This window comes from Loxodonta africana, chromosome 21 (assembly GCF_030014295.1).
Source record: "Loxodonta africana isolate mLoxAfr1 chromosome 21, mLoxAfr1.hap2, whole genome shotgun sequence".
NCBI lineage: Eukaryota > Metazoa > Chordata > Mammalia > Proboscidea > Elephantidae > Loxodonta > Loxodonta africana.
In genome coordinates, this window is record NC_087362.1 from 43,295,968 (window position 1) to 43,311,690 (window position 15,723).

Here is a 15,723-nt window from a genome sequence, read left to right on the forward strand (position 1 = left end):
GAAAAGTTTAAAAGCAGCCAGGGAGAAAAGAAAAGTTTCCTTCAAGGGAGAATCAATAAGAATATGTTCTGACTACTCAGCAGAAACCATGCAGGCAAGAAGGGAATGGGACGACATATACAGAACACTGAAGGAGAAAAACTGCCAGCCAAGGATCATATATCCAGCAAAACTCTCTCTGAAATATGAAGGCGAAATTAAGATATTTACAGACAAACACAAGTTTAGAGAATTTGCAAAAACCAAACCAAAGCTACAAGAAATACTAAAGGATGTTGTTTGGTCAGAGAACCAATAATATCAGATATCAGCACAACACAAGGTCATAAAACAGAACGTCCTGATATCAACTCAAATAGGGAAATCACAAAAACAAACAAATTAAGATTAATTAAAAAAATAAATAAATACACATAACAGGGAATCATGGAAGTCAATAGGTAAAAGATCACAATAATCAGAAAGAGGGACTAAATACAGGAGGCAATGAACTGCCACATCGAGAGTGGTACAAGGCGATATAGAACAATACAAGTTAGGTTTTTACTTAGAAAAATAGGGGTAAATAATAAGGTAACCACAAAAAGGTATAACAACTCTATAACTCAAGATAAAAACCAAGAAAAACGTAACGACTCAACTAACATAAAGTCAAGCACTATGAAAATGAGGATCTCACAAGTTACTAAGAAAAACGCCTCAGCACAAAAAAGTATGTGGAAAAATGAAATTGTCAACAACACACATAAAAAGGCATCAAAATGACAGCACTAAAAACTTATTTATCTATAATTACCCTGAATGTAAATGGACTAAATGCACCAATAAAGAGACAGAGAGTCACAGACTGGATAAAGAAACACGATCCATCTATATGCTGCCTACAAGAGACACACCTTAGACTTAGAGACACAAACAAACTAAAACTCAAAGGATGGAAAAAAGTATATCAAGCAAACAATAAGCAAAAAAGAAGAGGAGTAGCAATATTAATTTCTGACAAAATAGACTTTAGACTTAAATCCACCACAAAGGATAAAGAAGGACACTATATAATGATAAAAGGGACAATTGATCAGGAAGATATAACCATATTAAATATTTATGCACCCAATGACAGGGCTGCAAGATACATAAATCAAATTTTAACAGAATTGAAAAGCGAGATAGATACCTCCACAATTATAGTAGGAGACTTCAACACACCACTTTCGGAGAAGGACAGGACATCCAGTAAGAAGCTCAACAGAGACACGGAAGATCTAATTACAATCAACCAACTTGACCTCATTGACTTATACAGAACTCTCCACCCAACTGCTGCAAAATATACTTTTTTTTCTAGCGCACATGGAACATTCTCTAGAATAGACCACATATTAGGTCATAAAACAAACCTTTGCAGAGTCCAAAACATCGAAATATTACAAAGCATCTTCTGAGACCACAAGGCAATAAAACTAGAGATCAATAACAGAAAAACTAGGGAAAAGAAATCAAATACTTGGAAAATGAACAATACCCTCCTGAAAAAAGACTGGGTTATAGAAGACATCAAGGAGGGAATGAGGAAATTCATAGAAAGCAACGAGAGTGAAAATACTTCCTACCAAAACCTCTGGGACACAGCAAAAGCAGTGCTCAGAGGCCAATTTATATCAATAAATGCACACATACAAAAAGAAGAAAGAGCCAAATGCAGAGAACTGTCCCTACAACTTGAACAAATAGAAAGTGAGCAACAAAAGAATCCATCAGGCACCAGAAGAAAACAAATAATAAAAATTAGAGCTGAACTAAATGAATTAGAGAACAGAAAAACAATTGAAAGAATTAACAAAGCCAAAAGCTGGTTCTTTGAAAAAATTAACAAAATTGATAAACCATTGGCTAGACTGACTAAAGAAATACAGGAAAGGAAACAAATAACCCGAATAAGAAATGAGAAGGACCACATCACAACAGAGCCAAATGAAATTAAAAGAATCATTTCAGATTATTATGAAAAATTGTACTCTAACAAATTTGAAAACCTAGAAGAAATGGATGAATTCCTGGAAAAACACTACCTACCTAAACTAACACATTCAGAAGTAGAACAACTAAATAGACCCATAACAAAAAAAGAGATTGAAACAGTAATCAAAAAACTCCCAACAAAAAAAAGCCCTGGCCCGGAGAGCTTCACTGCAGAGTTCTACCAAACTTTCAGAGAAGAGTTAACCCCAGTATTCCAAAGCATAGAAAATGACGGAATACTACCCAACTCATTCTATGAAGCCACCATCTCCCTGATACCAAAACCAGGTAAAGACATTACAAAAAAAGAAAATTAGAGACCTATATCCCTCATGAACATTGATGCAAAAATCCTCAACAAAATTCTAGCCAATAGAATCCAACAACACATCAAAAAAATAATTCACCCTGATCAAGTGGGATTTATACCAGGTATGCAAGGCTGGTTTAATATCAGAAAAACCATTAATGTAATCCATCACATAAATAAAACAAAAGACAAAAACCACATGATCTTATCAATTGATGCAGAAAAGGCATTTGACAAAGTCCAACACCCATTCATGATAAAAACTCTTACCAAAATAGGAATTGAAGGAAAATTCCTCAACATAATAAAGGGCATCTATGCAAAGCCAACAGCCAATATCACTCTAAATGGAGAGAACCTGAAAGCATTTCCCTTGAGAACGGGAACCAGACAAGGATGCCCTTTATCACCGCTCTTATTCAACATCGTGTTGGAAGTCTTAGCCAGGGCAATTAGGCTAGACAAAGAAATAAAAGGCATCCGGATTGGCAAGGAAGAAGTAAAGTTATCACTATTTCCAGATGACATGATTATATACACAGAAAACCCTAAGGAATCCTCCAGAAAACTACTGAAACTAATAGAAGAGTTTGGCAGAGTCTCAGGTTATAAAATAAACATACAAAAATCACTTGGATTCCTCTACATCAACAAAAAGAACACCGAAGAGGAAATAACCAAATCAGTACCATTCACAGTAGCCCCCAAGAAGATAAGATACTTAGGAATAAATCTTACCAAGGATGTGAAAGACCTATACAAAGAAAACCACAAAGCTCTACTGCAAGAAATTCAAAAGGACATACTTAAGTGGAAAAACATACCCTGCTCATGGATAGGAAGACTTAACATAGTAAAAATGTCTATTCTACCAAAAGCCATCTATACATTTAACGCACTTCCGATCCAAATTCCAATGTCATATTTTAAGGGGATAGAGAAACAAATCACCAATTTCATATGGAAGGGAAAGAAGCCCCGGATAAGCAAAGCACTACTGAAAAAGAAGAAGAAAGTGGGAGGCCTCACCTTACCTGACTTCAGAACCTATTACACAGCCAGAGTAGTCAAAACAGCCTGGTATTGGTACAACAACAGACACATAGACCAATGGAACAGAATTGAGAACCCAGACATAGATCCATCCACGTATGAGCAGCTGATATTTGACAAAGGACCAGTGTCAATTAACTGGGGAAAAGATAGCCTTTTTAACAAATGGTGCTGGCATACCTGGATATCCATTTGCAAAAGAATGAAACAGGACCCATACCTCACACCATGCACAAAAACTAACTCCAAGTGGATCAAAGACCTAAACATAAAGACTAAAACGATAAAGATCATGGAAGAAAAAATTGGGACAACCCTAGGAGCCCTAATACAAGGTATAAACAGAATACAAAACATTACCAAAAATGATGAAGAGAAACCCGATAACTGGGAGCTCCTAAAAATCAAACACCTATGCTCATCTAAAGACTTCTCCAAAAGAGTAAAAAGACCACCTACAGACTGGGAAAGAATTTTCAACTATGACATCTCCGACCAGCGCCTGATCTCTAAAATCTACATGATTCTGTTAAAACTCAACCACAAAAAGACAAACAACCCAATCAAGAAGTGGGCAAAGGATATGAACACACATTTCACTAAAGAAGATATTCAGGCAGCCAACAGATACATGAGAAAATGCTCCCGATCATTAGCCATTAGAGAAATGCAAATTAAAACTACGATGAGATTCCATCTCACACCAGCAAGGCTGGCATTAATCCAAAAAACACAAAATAATAAATGTTGGAGAGGCTGCGGAGAGATTGGAACTCTGATACACTGCTGGTGGGAATGTAAAATGGTACAACCACTTTGGAAATCTATCTGGCGATATCTTAAACAGTTAGAAATAGAACTACCATACAACGCAGAAATCCCACTCCTAGGAATATACCCTAGAGATACAAGAGCCTTCATACAAACAGATATATGCACACCCATGTTTATTGCAGCTCTGTTTACAATAGCAAAAAGTTGGAAGCAACCAAGGTGTCCATCAACAGATGAATGGGTAAATAAATTGTGGTATATTCATTCACACAATGGAATACTACGCATCGATAAAGAACAGTGACGAATCTCTGAAACATTTCATAACATGGAGGAACCTGGAAGGCATTATGCTGAGCGAAATTAGTCAGAGGCAAAAGGACAAATATTGTATAAGACCACTATTATAAGATCGTGAGAAATAGTAAACCTGAGAAGAACACATACTTTTGTGGTTACGAGGCGGGGAGGGAGGGAGGGTGGGAGAGGGTTTTTTATTGATTAATCAGTAGATAAGAACTGCTTTAGGTGAAGGGAAAGACAACACTCAATACATGGAAGGTCAGCTCAATTGGACTGGACCAAAAGCAAAGAAGTTTCCGGGATAAAATGAATGCTTCAAAGGTCAGCGGAGCAAGCGAGGGGGTCTGGGGAGCATGGTTTGTGGGGACTTCTAAGTCAATTGGCAAAATAATTCTATTATGAAATCATTCTGCATCCCACTTTGAAATGTGGCGTCTGGGGTCTTAAATGCTAACAAGCGGCCATCTAAGATGCAGCAATTGGTCTCAACCCACCTGGAGCAAAGGAAAATGAAGAACACCAAGGCCACACGACAGCTAAGAGCCCAAGAGACAGAAAGGGCCACATGAACCAGAGACCTACATCATCCTGAGACCAGAAGAACTAGTTGGTGCCCGGCCACAATCAATGACTGCCCTGACAGGGAGCACAGCAGAGGACCCCTGAGGGAGCAGGAGATCAGTGGGATACAGACCCCAAATTCTCATAAAAAGACCAAACTTAATGGTCTGACTGAGACTGGAGGAATCCCGGCGGCCATGCTCCCCAGACCTTCTGTTGACACAGGACAGGAACCATCCCCGAAGACAACTCATCAGAAATGAAAGGGACTGGTCAGCGGGTGGGAGAGAGACGCTGATGAAGAGTGAGCTAATTATATCAGGTGGACACTTGAGATTGTGTTGGCAACTCTTGTCTGGAGGGGGAATGGGAGGATAGAGAGAGAGGGAAGCAGGCAAAAGTGTCAAGAAAGGAGAGACTGAAAGGGCTGACTCAAGAGGGGGAGAGCAAGTGGGAGTAGGGAGTGAGATGTATGTAAACTTATATGTGACAGACTGATTGGTTTTGTAAACGTTCACTTGAAGCTTAATAAAAGTTATTAAAAATAAAAAAAATTAAAAAATAAAGAAATGGAAAAAAAAAAAAAGAGATTGGTTTAAGACACAACCTAAATCTTATAGATTGAGTCCTGCCTCATTAATGAAACCACCTCTAATCCTGCCTCATTAACATCACAGAGGAAGGATTTACAACACATACCATAATCACATCAGATTACAAAATGGTAAACGATCACACAATGCTGGGGATCATGGGCTAGCCAAGTTGACATACATTTTTTGGGGACACAATTCAGTCCGTGACACACATGCAGAAAAATGAAACAGGATCCATGCTTTACACCATACACAGAAACAAATTCAAAATGGAATAAGGACCTAAATGTGTGAGCTAAAGCCATAAAATTCTTAGAACAAGCAGGGGCAATGTGGTCAGGCCTAACTTGCAACAATTATCTAGCATAATGAAAACACAGACAGCAAAAACAAAATAAATAAATGAGACCTCATGAAAATTAAAAATTTTGTTCATCAAAAAACTTTACCAAAAAAGTGAAAAGACAAGCTCTCAACTGGGAGAATATCTTCAGAAACTGTATATGCTCCAAGAATCTAATAACTAAAATATATATAAAACTATTTATTTGGGGAGACAATACTAGAGAATGAGTTCCTCTTTTAAAAACCTGAGGCCATTATCTTGGGTTACCTGGCTGTCCACTTACACGAAAGTTTTCTGCTTCTGGGCTAAAACCAAACCTGCTGCCGTTGAGTCGGTTCCGACTCATAGTGACCCTATAGGACAGACTGGAACTGCCCGATAGGGTTTCCTTGGAGCAGCTGGCGGATTCGAACTGCTGACCTTTTGATTAGCAGCCATAGCTCTTAACCACTGTGCCACCCGGGCTCAAATCCTGACTTCATCCAACAGCCTGACAGGTGTCTCCTTGTGGTAAAGATGTCAGGAGTCTCTTTAGTATCAGTAGTGAAGAGTACCTGAAACGGCTTTTTTTTTTTTTCGATGTTTCTCCTAGAAGTTTCCATTCCCAACCTATAGCTTATACCGGGGAACTTAAAGTTAATAAGGATCTTGGAAATTGTGTTTAAGCCGGTACACGATACAGAAACACAATTACTAATGATACGAGTTTTTCAGAGAGATGACATTTTAATAATTTTACTCAAAGAGAATAGAACATAATTAAGTTTACAGTGTTATCCTAACTGTAAAATAACAAACCCTTTTAAAAGACGTGTTATAAATCTATTTATTGAGCAAATAATTTTTACGTTATAATTTAAAATATTGAATGGAGTAATATTTTACCTGACCAATAAGGAAAAATTAAGAAGGAAAGAAGGATCGGTAGCTGGAAAATATAGCGTTGGTGATAGAAACAATGCCAGAGATCGAATGATAGAATTTTGCAAGACCAACGATTTCTTCATTGCAAATACCTTCTTTCACCAACATAAACTGCGACTATACACAATGACCTTTTGCTTTCTTCATGTGTGATGTTCTTGATGTCATTCCACAACTTGTTTGGTCTTCGGTCACTAGTGTTCAATACGTCAAATCTATTCTTGAGATGATCTCTAAATTCAGGTGGGATATACAACAAGGTCATATTTTGGCTCTCGTGGACTTGCTCTGATTTTCTTCAAAGCAGCTAAAGCAAAAGGAAGAAATGATGAAGTAAAAGAACTGAACTGAAGATTTCAAAGGGCGGCTCAAGAAGACAAAGTATTATAATAACATGTGCAAAGAGCTGCAGATAGAAAACGAAAAGGGAAGAACACACTCGGCTTTTCTCACAGTGAAAGAACTGAGGAAAAAATTCAAGCCTCGAGTTCCAATAGTGAAGGATTCCATGGGGAAAATATTAAACGACACAGGAAGCAACAAAAGAAGATGGAAAGAATACACAGAATCATTATACCAAAAAGAATTAGTCAATGTTCAACCATTTCAAGAGGCAGCATGTGATCAGGAACCGATGGTACTGAAGGAAGAAGTCCAAGCTGCTCTGAAGGCATTGGCGAAAAACAAGGCTCCAGGAATTGACAGAATATCAACTGAGATGTTTCAACAAAGGGATGCAGCACTGGAGGTGGTCACCCATCTATGCCAAGAAATATGGAAGACAGCTTCCTGGCCAACTGACTGGAAGAGATCCATATTTATGCCTATTCCCAAGAAAGGTGATCCAACCGGATGTGGAAATTATAGAACAATATCATTAATATCACACGCAAGCAAAATTTTGCTGAAGGTCATTCAAAAATGGCTGCAAGAGTGTATCGACAGGGAACTGCCAGAAATTCAGGCCAGTTTCAGAAGAGGACGTGGAACCAGGGATATCATTGCTGACGTCAGATGGATCCTGGCTGAAAGCAGAGAATACCAGAAGGATATTTACCTGTGTTTTATTGACCATGCGAAGGCATTCGACCGTGTGGATCATAACAAATTATGAGTAACATTGCGAAGAATGGGAATTCCAGAGCACTTAATTGTGCTCATGAGCAACCTTTACATAGATCAAGAGGCAGTTGTTTGGACAGAACAAGGGGATACTGATTAGTTTAAAGTCAGGAAAGGTGTATGTCAGCGTTGTATCCTTTGACCATACCTATTCAATCTGTGTGCTGAGCAAATAATCCAAGAAGCTGGACTATATGAAGAAGAACAGGACATCAAGATTGCAGGAAGACTCATTAACAACCTGCGTTATGCAGATGACACCGCCTTGCTTGCTGAAAGTGAAAAGGACTTGATGCACTTACTAATGAAGATCAAAGACCACAGCCTTCAGTATGGATTGCACCTCAACATAAAGAAAACAAAAATCATCACAACTGAACCAACGAGCAACATCATGATAAACGGAGAAAAGATTGAAGTTGTCAAGGATTTCATTTTACTTGGATCCACAACCAACAGCCATGGAAGCAGCAATCAAGAAGTCAAATGACACATTGCATTGGGCAAATCTGCTGCAAAGGACCTCTTTAAAGTGTTGAAGAGCAAAGATGTCTCCTTGAAGACTAAGTTACGCCTGACCCAAGCCATGCTATTTTCAATTGCATCATATGCATGTGAAAGCTGGACAATGAATAAGGAAGACCAAAGAAGAATTGATGCCTTCAAATAGTGGTTTTGGCGAAGATATTGAATATGCCATGAACTGCCAAAAGAACAAACAAATCTGTCTTAGAAGAGGTACAACCAGAATGCTCCTTAGAAACAGGGATGGCAAGACTGCGTCTTACATACTTTGGACTTGTTGTCAGGAGGGATCAGTCCCTGGAGAAAGACATCATGCTTAGCAAAGTACAGGGTCAGCGGATAAGAGGAAGACCCTCAACGAGGTGGATTGACACAGTGGCTGCAACAGTGAGCTCAAACATAACAATGATTGTAAGGATGGCTCAGGACCGGGCAGTGTTTCGTTCTTTTGTACATAGGGCCACTATGAGTCGGAACCAACTCAATTGCACCTAACAAAACCTAACAACAAGAAGTTTTAACTAATTAGGCTTTTCAGTAGAAAATTAAACACAAGACTTACAGATATCATGCTTGCTTACAGGGAGAAGACATCACTGCTTTTAATCCAAAATTATCAAACCAATCTTATTTGTCTCAGAATTTACCTTGACTGGGATTATCATACCGCTTGGTAAAGTAGACGGTCAGTGAAAAATAGGAAGACCCTCAGCAAGATGGATTGGCATGGTGGCTGCAACAATGGGCTCAAAAATAGCAACGATTGTGGGAATGGTACAAGATCGGGCAGTGTCTCATTCTGTTGTACGTAGGGTCAGTATGAGTCAGAACCTACTCAACGGCCCGTAACAACAACAGAAACAACCACAGAACTCTCATATAGTTTTCTCCTTACCCTTTACTGTCAAGTTGATTTAGTTTGGACTTAAAACGACACTATGGGACAGACTAGAACTGCTCCATAGGATTTCCAAGGCTATATATAATCTTTACGGAAACAGACTACCACATCTTTCTTCCCTGGAGCATATGGTGGGTTCAAATTGACGACCTTTTGGTTAGCAGCCACGTGCTTATCCACTGTGCTACCAGGGCTCTTTGTTTTCTCCTTGTTGCTGTTGTTAGGTGCCATCCAGTGGGTTCATAGCCACCCCATGCACAACAAATGAAATACTGCCTGTCCTGCGCCATCCTCTCAGTCATTACTGTGTTTGAGCCCATCGTTGCAGCCATTGTGTCAGTCCATCTCATTGAGAGTCTTCCTCTTTTTCACTGACCCTTTACTTTACCAAACATGATGTCCTTCTTTAGGGACTGGTACCTCCTAAAAACATGTTCAAAGTACATGAGACAAAGCCTCACCATTCTCACTTCCAAGGAGCATTCTGACTGTACTTCTTCCAAGACAAATTTGTTAGTTCTTCTGGCAGTCCACGGTATACTCAATATTCTTCACCAACACCACAGTTGAAATGCATCAGTTTTTCTTCAGTCTTCTTTATTCACTGTCCAGTTTTCACATGTATATGAGGCAATTGAAAATACCATGGCTTGAGTCAGGCATACCTTAGTCCTCAAAGTGACATCTTTGCTTTTTAGCACTTTGTTTTGTTTTTTTGCTTCTTAGCACTTTAAAAAGGCCTTTTGCAGCAGGCTTGCCCAGAGCAATACATTGTTTGATTTCTTGACTGCTGCTACCATGGGTGTTGATTGTGTATCCAAGTAAAATGAAATCCTTGCCAACTTCGACGTTTTCTTCGTTTATCATGATGTTGCTTACTGGTCCAGTTGTGAGGATTTTTGTTTTCTTTATGTTCAGGTGCAATCCATACTGAAGGCTGTAGTCTTCGATCTTTATCAGTAAGTGCTTCAAGCTTTCTTTGCTTTCAGCAAGCAAGGTTGTATCATCTGCATAACGTATGTTGTTAATGAATCTTCCTTCAATCCTGATGCCCCATTCTTCTTCGTATAGTCCAGCTTCTCAGATTATTTGGCCAGCATGCGGACTGCATAAATATGGTGAAAGGATAGAACCCTGACACACACCTTTCCTGATTTTAAACCATGCAGCATCCCCTTGTTCTGTTTGAACGACTGCCTCTTGGTCTATGTACAGGCTCCTCATGAGCACAATTAAGTGTTCCGGAATTCCCATTCTTTGCAAAGTTATGCATAATTTATTATGATCCACACAGTGGAATGCTTTTGTATAGTCAGTAAAACACAGGTAAACATCTTTCTGGTATTCTCTCCTTTCAGCCACGATCCATCTGACATCAGCAATGATATCCTTGGTTCCACGTCCTCTTCTGAATCTGGCTTGAATTTCCGACAGTTCCCTGTCAGTGTACTGCTGCAACTGTTTTTGGATAATCCTCAGCAAAATTTTTCTTGCGTGTGATATTAGTGATATTGTTCGATAATTTCCACATTCTGTTATATCACCTTTCTTTGGAATAGGCATGTATATGGATCTTTTCCAATCAATTGGCCAGATAGCTCTCTTCTAAGTTTCTCGGCATAGATGAGTGAGCGCTTCCATTTTTGGCCTTAGCGGTTGGTGTGTAAATTTGAATAACAGTCATATTAACTGGTCTTTCTTGTAGGCATATGGATATTATCCTATCACCGATAGTATTGTACTTCAGAACAGATGTTCAAATGTTCCTTTTGGTGATAAATGTGACACTGTTCCTCTTTAATTTGCCGTTCTCAGCATGGTAGACCATATGATCGTTCACTTCAGAATGGCCAATACAATACCAGTCCCTTGCAGCTCACTAATGCCTAGGATATTGACCATCAAGCATTGTATTTCATTTTTGACAACTTCCAGTTTCCCTAGATTCATACTTCATACATTCCACATACCAGTTGTTAATGGATGTTTGCAGCTGTTTTCTCCTTAGTTACCATATGTTGAAGAAATTTCTATTGGTACATTTTTATGACTACCAGTTGTCATAAAGCAGAACTGATTTTCATAGAAGAAAGGATAGTCCCTCTATTGTAATAGATGGAAGGAGAAGGGGAGCAAATGTAGGGAGATTTGAAGATTTGCTGTGTGAAGATGAAGAGATCCCTACCTGGTGGCTTCTGTTTTCTCAGGGAAGTGACAAAAGAGGCCATCGGGTGAGGGAGAGGAAGTGAAGTGTGGCAGGAGCTTGCAGACTCTGGAGAAGGCATGAAATAGTCATCTGTTTTAGTAACCCAGGCGACTGTGCAGTGCTGGTACCCACTGGTGATCATGAACATAAGTGAAACACATCTCGATGGTGGGCCTTCCCTCCTTGGTGGCAGACATGGAGTGGGCAGGTGACTGGGCTTCGCACAAGGCCTCTGAGAGTCAGGCACCTGCTGCACCCCTTCTGCCCTCGCTCTTCCACTTCAATGAGACTTGTCTAGATTTTAGAAGAGGGATTCTGCTGTTTAAAAAAAAGTTTGAAAACCATTGATCTAACATAATCCATTAGGATCCAAAAGGAATACATCTTTCTTACCTAAACAATGCCCAATTTCATTTTTCAGAACTAAACGTATTGTTATTATTTATCTCTTTTGGGGTCATCTGCACCTGTTTCCAGAATTTGGCGTGTACTGCAGCCACTGCCGGAGCGAGGTCCGTGGCACACAGTGTGCCATCTGCAAAGGCTTCACGTTTCAGTGTGCCATCTGCCACGTGGCGGTGCGAGGATCGTCCAATTTCTGTCTGACCTGTGGACATGGCGGACACACCAGCCACATGATGGAGTGGTTTCGGACCCAGGAGGTGTGTCCAACTGGGTGTGGGTGCCACTGCCTGCTTGAAAGCACTTTCTGATCTTACAGACCGTGGAGTGGTCAGAAATTTTAAAGGACTCCATACGTGCCAGTGACAAGCTCTCTGCCAGGAGAGAGGCTTCAGGACCCACCTGTACCTAGACTGGAGTGTGCTCCCGCAAAGGCCATGGCTTCAGTGTTTGCAGAGATGAGGGCAGACGCGGAATCCGGCTTCCCAGGTTGATCCTAGCAAGTTGGAAGTTTCCCTGGAGAAAAGCACCTGTCTCCAGAGCCAAGGTTAACTCAAACCACAGAGCAATGCCCTCTCTGATGCTAACAGAAAGACTATAGTCAGATGCAGACGATAGTCTTCAGGGCCAAAGGACAGCAGATTTTAATTTACTAGACAAGTGGGCCTATGACATCAGTGACTTTGGAAGCTGCTACATTTAATGAGCTGATGGGCAGTGAGTGGCCTTTTAAAAAATGATGCTTAAGTTATAAATACATGATATACTTAAGGATTCTTAAGATGTATTTTTTTGTTTGTTTTTTCTCCTCCAGCTGCTGTCCCTTGGCTAATAAAATTCTACTAACTTTTTAAAAAAAGAGACAGAGAAAGTTAAACATTTTTAGTGAATCTTTTCTTCCTCTGCTTCTGATTGAAGTTAGCTATTCTAGAGAGTACCAAAGTCTGCTCAGATTTTCAAAGGATGTGCTGATTTACTTTTGGCATCTGACAAGAGAAAGTAGAGTTTGACGTTTTAGGTTCTTCCCAACCCTGAGAGTCTTATAATTATTTCCTTTAACAAAAGGAAGATGTGATTGTGTCGCAGCACTGATGTAAAAGTCTCCTGTTGCCTCTGTGCAGGTTGGCTGGGTTCTAGTAAGTACCTTTCTCTCTTCGTTTGAGCGCCTTCAGAAACATTACCCTGTGTTTATCTGTGTCCCAAGTGGTTGTGACTCATGTGTTCACTAATTCTTTAGAATGAGTTTCAGCCCTTCACATTTTGTATGTGGCATGGAAGAGAAATCCTCTTTTTGATATTCTCATTGACATTTCTGTTTCTCTTTGTTAGAATTTTATAATTCCAAACTGATTAACTTAAGAAATACAACTATAAATCCTGTGAGAGTGCTGTATATTGCTAGTGTTTTCAAACTACAGATCAAGACCCATTAATGGATCTTGAAATCAATTTAGTGGATAAAAACCAGCATTTAAGCAAATGAAATAGAGTAGAAGAGAAATTATCAGAGTGTACCATACATAGGATAGCTTGTTGACAAATGTGTACACACACCTTTGCACATGTGTATACTGAATCACAATGGAAATCCATTTCTTACTGAAAGTTGGGGCCAGAAACACGTTCATAATAGTGTTTTAAAGGATGCTGGTGCCTCCTTCTTGTGTTTCTGGGCATGAAGCACCACCACATAAAGATGAAGCTTTAGATTCTGTATGATGAAACCAGAGGTGTACCCTTGGGCTCTGGCCTGAGTTAAGGTGCCAGCACTTGAATGAGAGAAATTGCTCATGGCTGCCAGGTACATTGGGAGGCTGATAAAGAAGGGAAGTCAAGGAAATCTGAATTTGTTCATACTGTGCTTTTCACTGATTTCTGTTGAGGCTGCTGTAATGGTGATCACAGAATAGGTTGACTAATTTACTCAGAGATAAAGGATCTGTTGTATTCCTCAATGAAATCACACCATTTGCAGAGAACAGTCTTTTCCTGTTCCCATTTCCTCAAGCCAATGTAAAAATCTGCCCTTATCTGTCCCCATCAAGAATTAGATGTTTTTAATGTTTTAGTTTATTATTGTGGGAGTCTTGTCTCCTGAAACAGAAAATGCTTTAGTTGTATAATAATCTTATTTCAGTATGTGAATTCCTTTTGAGTTTCCAGGTTACTGGGACAAAAGTCTAATATTTTTAAAATATTCACATTTGGAAACATGTTGATCTGGTTCCTGGCCACGGTCAACATTCTCTCTGCCTCAGTATAGTAGATTATGGCAAGCTTCTAAGACCTTTTTTGTTTGCTTTTTTTTTCTTTTAAGAAACAATGCAAGCTACCTTCCCAAGCACCTTTGAACTTAGCCGGTAAAACTGGGCTAGCAGCCTTATTTGTGCACCAGAAACAAAAGGTTGCACAGGCGCCCTGTTGGAAAGAATGGGGGCAGAGGTGGGGAGTGGACAGGTGAGCCTTCTGGGCAATCACTAGCTTGATTTTGTGCCCCTGTCCCAATGCCCCCAAAGCACAAATGGTATAATGCTTTCCTTGGTAATATCACATAGGTAAAATCAATATTGCCTTAATTTTTTTTTTTTTTTCTGTTTCATCTAATATAAAAATGCATTCAGTCTGAAGAAGCCAAGTTCGCATACTGGGAGCTCCTTCCATTATTCACTGGTTCCCTCTGTAGTTGGTGGTTGACAGGATTTAGGAGAAAGCCCTTTCCTTTTCAGTGGCTTAATGTGATGCAGCTGGAACTTATGAGAAATGTGGGACTCATTCATTTTGTCAGAAGACTAAAACCATAGGCAGCCTTGGGCTGAAGCTGGGGGTAGTTCATCAGTGGTCTCTATGCAACAGAACAATTTCTTTCAAGTTTGATTTTGCTAGCTGTGGAAAAATTGTTCAGAAGACAGGGTTATAAATAACTCCCTCTATTAAATGGCTTACCTTTTGATACCATCCTCAAAGTTGGAGCCAGCAATAGGATATCGAACACATGCGCAAAGGACAGACCCCAGAGAATAAAAACAAAGACCTTGTTTCCTTATTCTTAGAACCTTTGTATCCTTACCATAATCAGAAATAAATCTTATTTTAGTTTTTCCTTTCCATCACATTGGCAAAGTTTAGTTCTCCCCTGATTTGGTTTGCTTTTCTTGAATCTAAGTAGGTCTGATTTTATTCATCAGGTATTTAATATGGGATAGGCACTTGGGCAAAGATAAACTGTGCAGAATATAGTCATGGCCCTTCTGGAGCACACAGTCTAGTAAAGAATTTAAACATTTACATAAATGCTTAAACTACAAAGTGCTGTTGGCTTCCCAGGAAAGAAAGGAGTAAATGCTGAGGTCAGAGATTGTGCAGAGAAAGGGAGTTTTGGCTGAGTTTGAAGGGTGAGTAAGTGTTCTTCAGGTGGGGAAGAAGAGGAAGGCACAGGAACAGCTCATAGACAAGGGTAGACAAGAAAACATAGCATTTGGGGGATCTTGTAAGTAGTTTCTTACAGGCGAACATAGGCTGCGGCTGGTAAATGAGGCTGCGGAAAAAGGCAGGAGTCAGAGCATAATAGGCTTGAACAGTGTGCCAAGGAATTTGGGCTTTATCTGTTAGCCAGGGTTTTGCAGTCTCATCATTTTTTGTTGTTGTTGTTAGCAGCTGGCTGTTGAGTTAACTCTGACTCTT

At 39.6% G+C, this 15,723-nt stretch overlaps 1 protein-coding gene across 3 annotated transcripts in view; it reads left to right on the forward strand.

Moving 5' to 3' along the window:
• Window positions 1-14,588, forward strand: part of WDR59 (WD repeat domain 59) — a 104,784-nt gene extending 90,196 nt beyond the window's left edge. The window contains exon 26 of one of the 3 annotated variants that reach the window (XM_023556684.2): window positions 12,118-14,588. In XM_023556684.2, the coding sequence (XP_023412452.1) occupies window positions 12,118-12,353 (236 nt within the window). In that variant the 3' untranslated portion in view covers window positions 12,354-14,588. The remainder of the gene's footprint in view (window positions 1-12,117) is intronic. The other 2 variants (XM_064273777.1, XM_010596821.3) reach the window with 2 other exon arrangements.
• The last annotated feature ends 1,135 nt before the right edge of the window (window positions 14,589-15,723 follow it).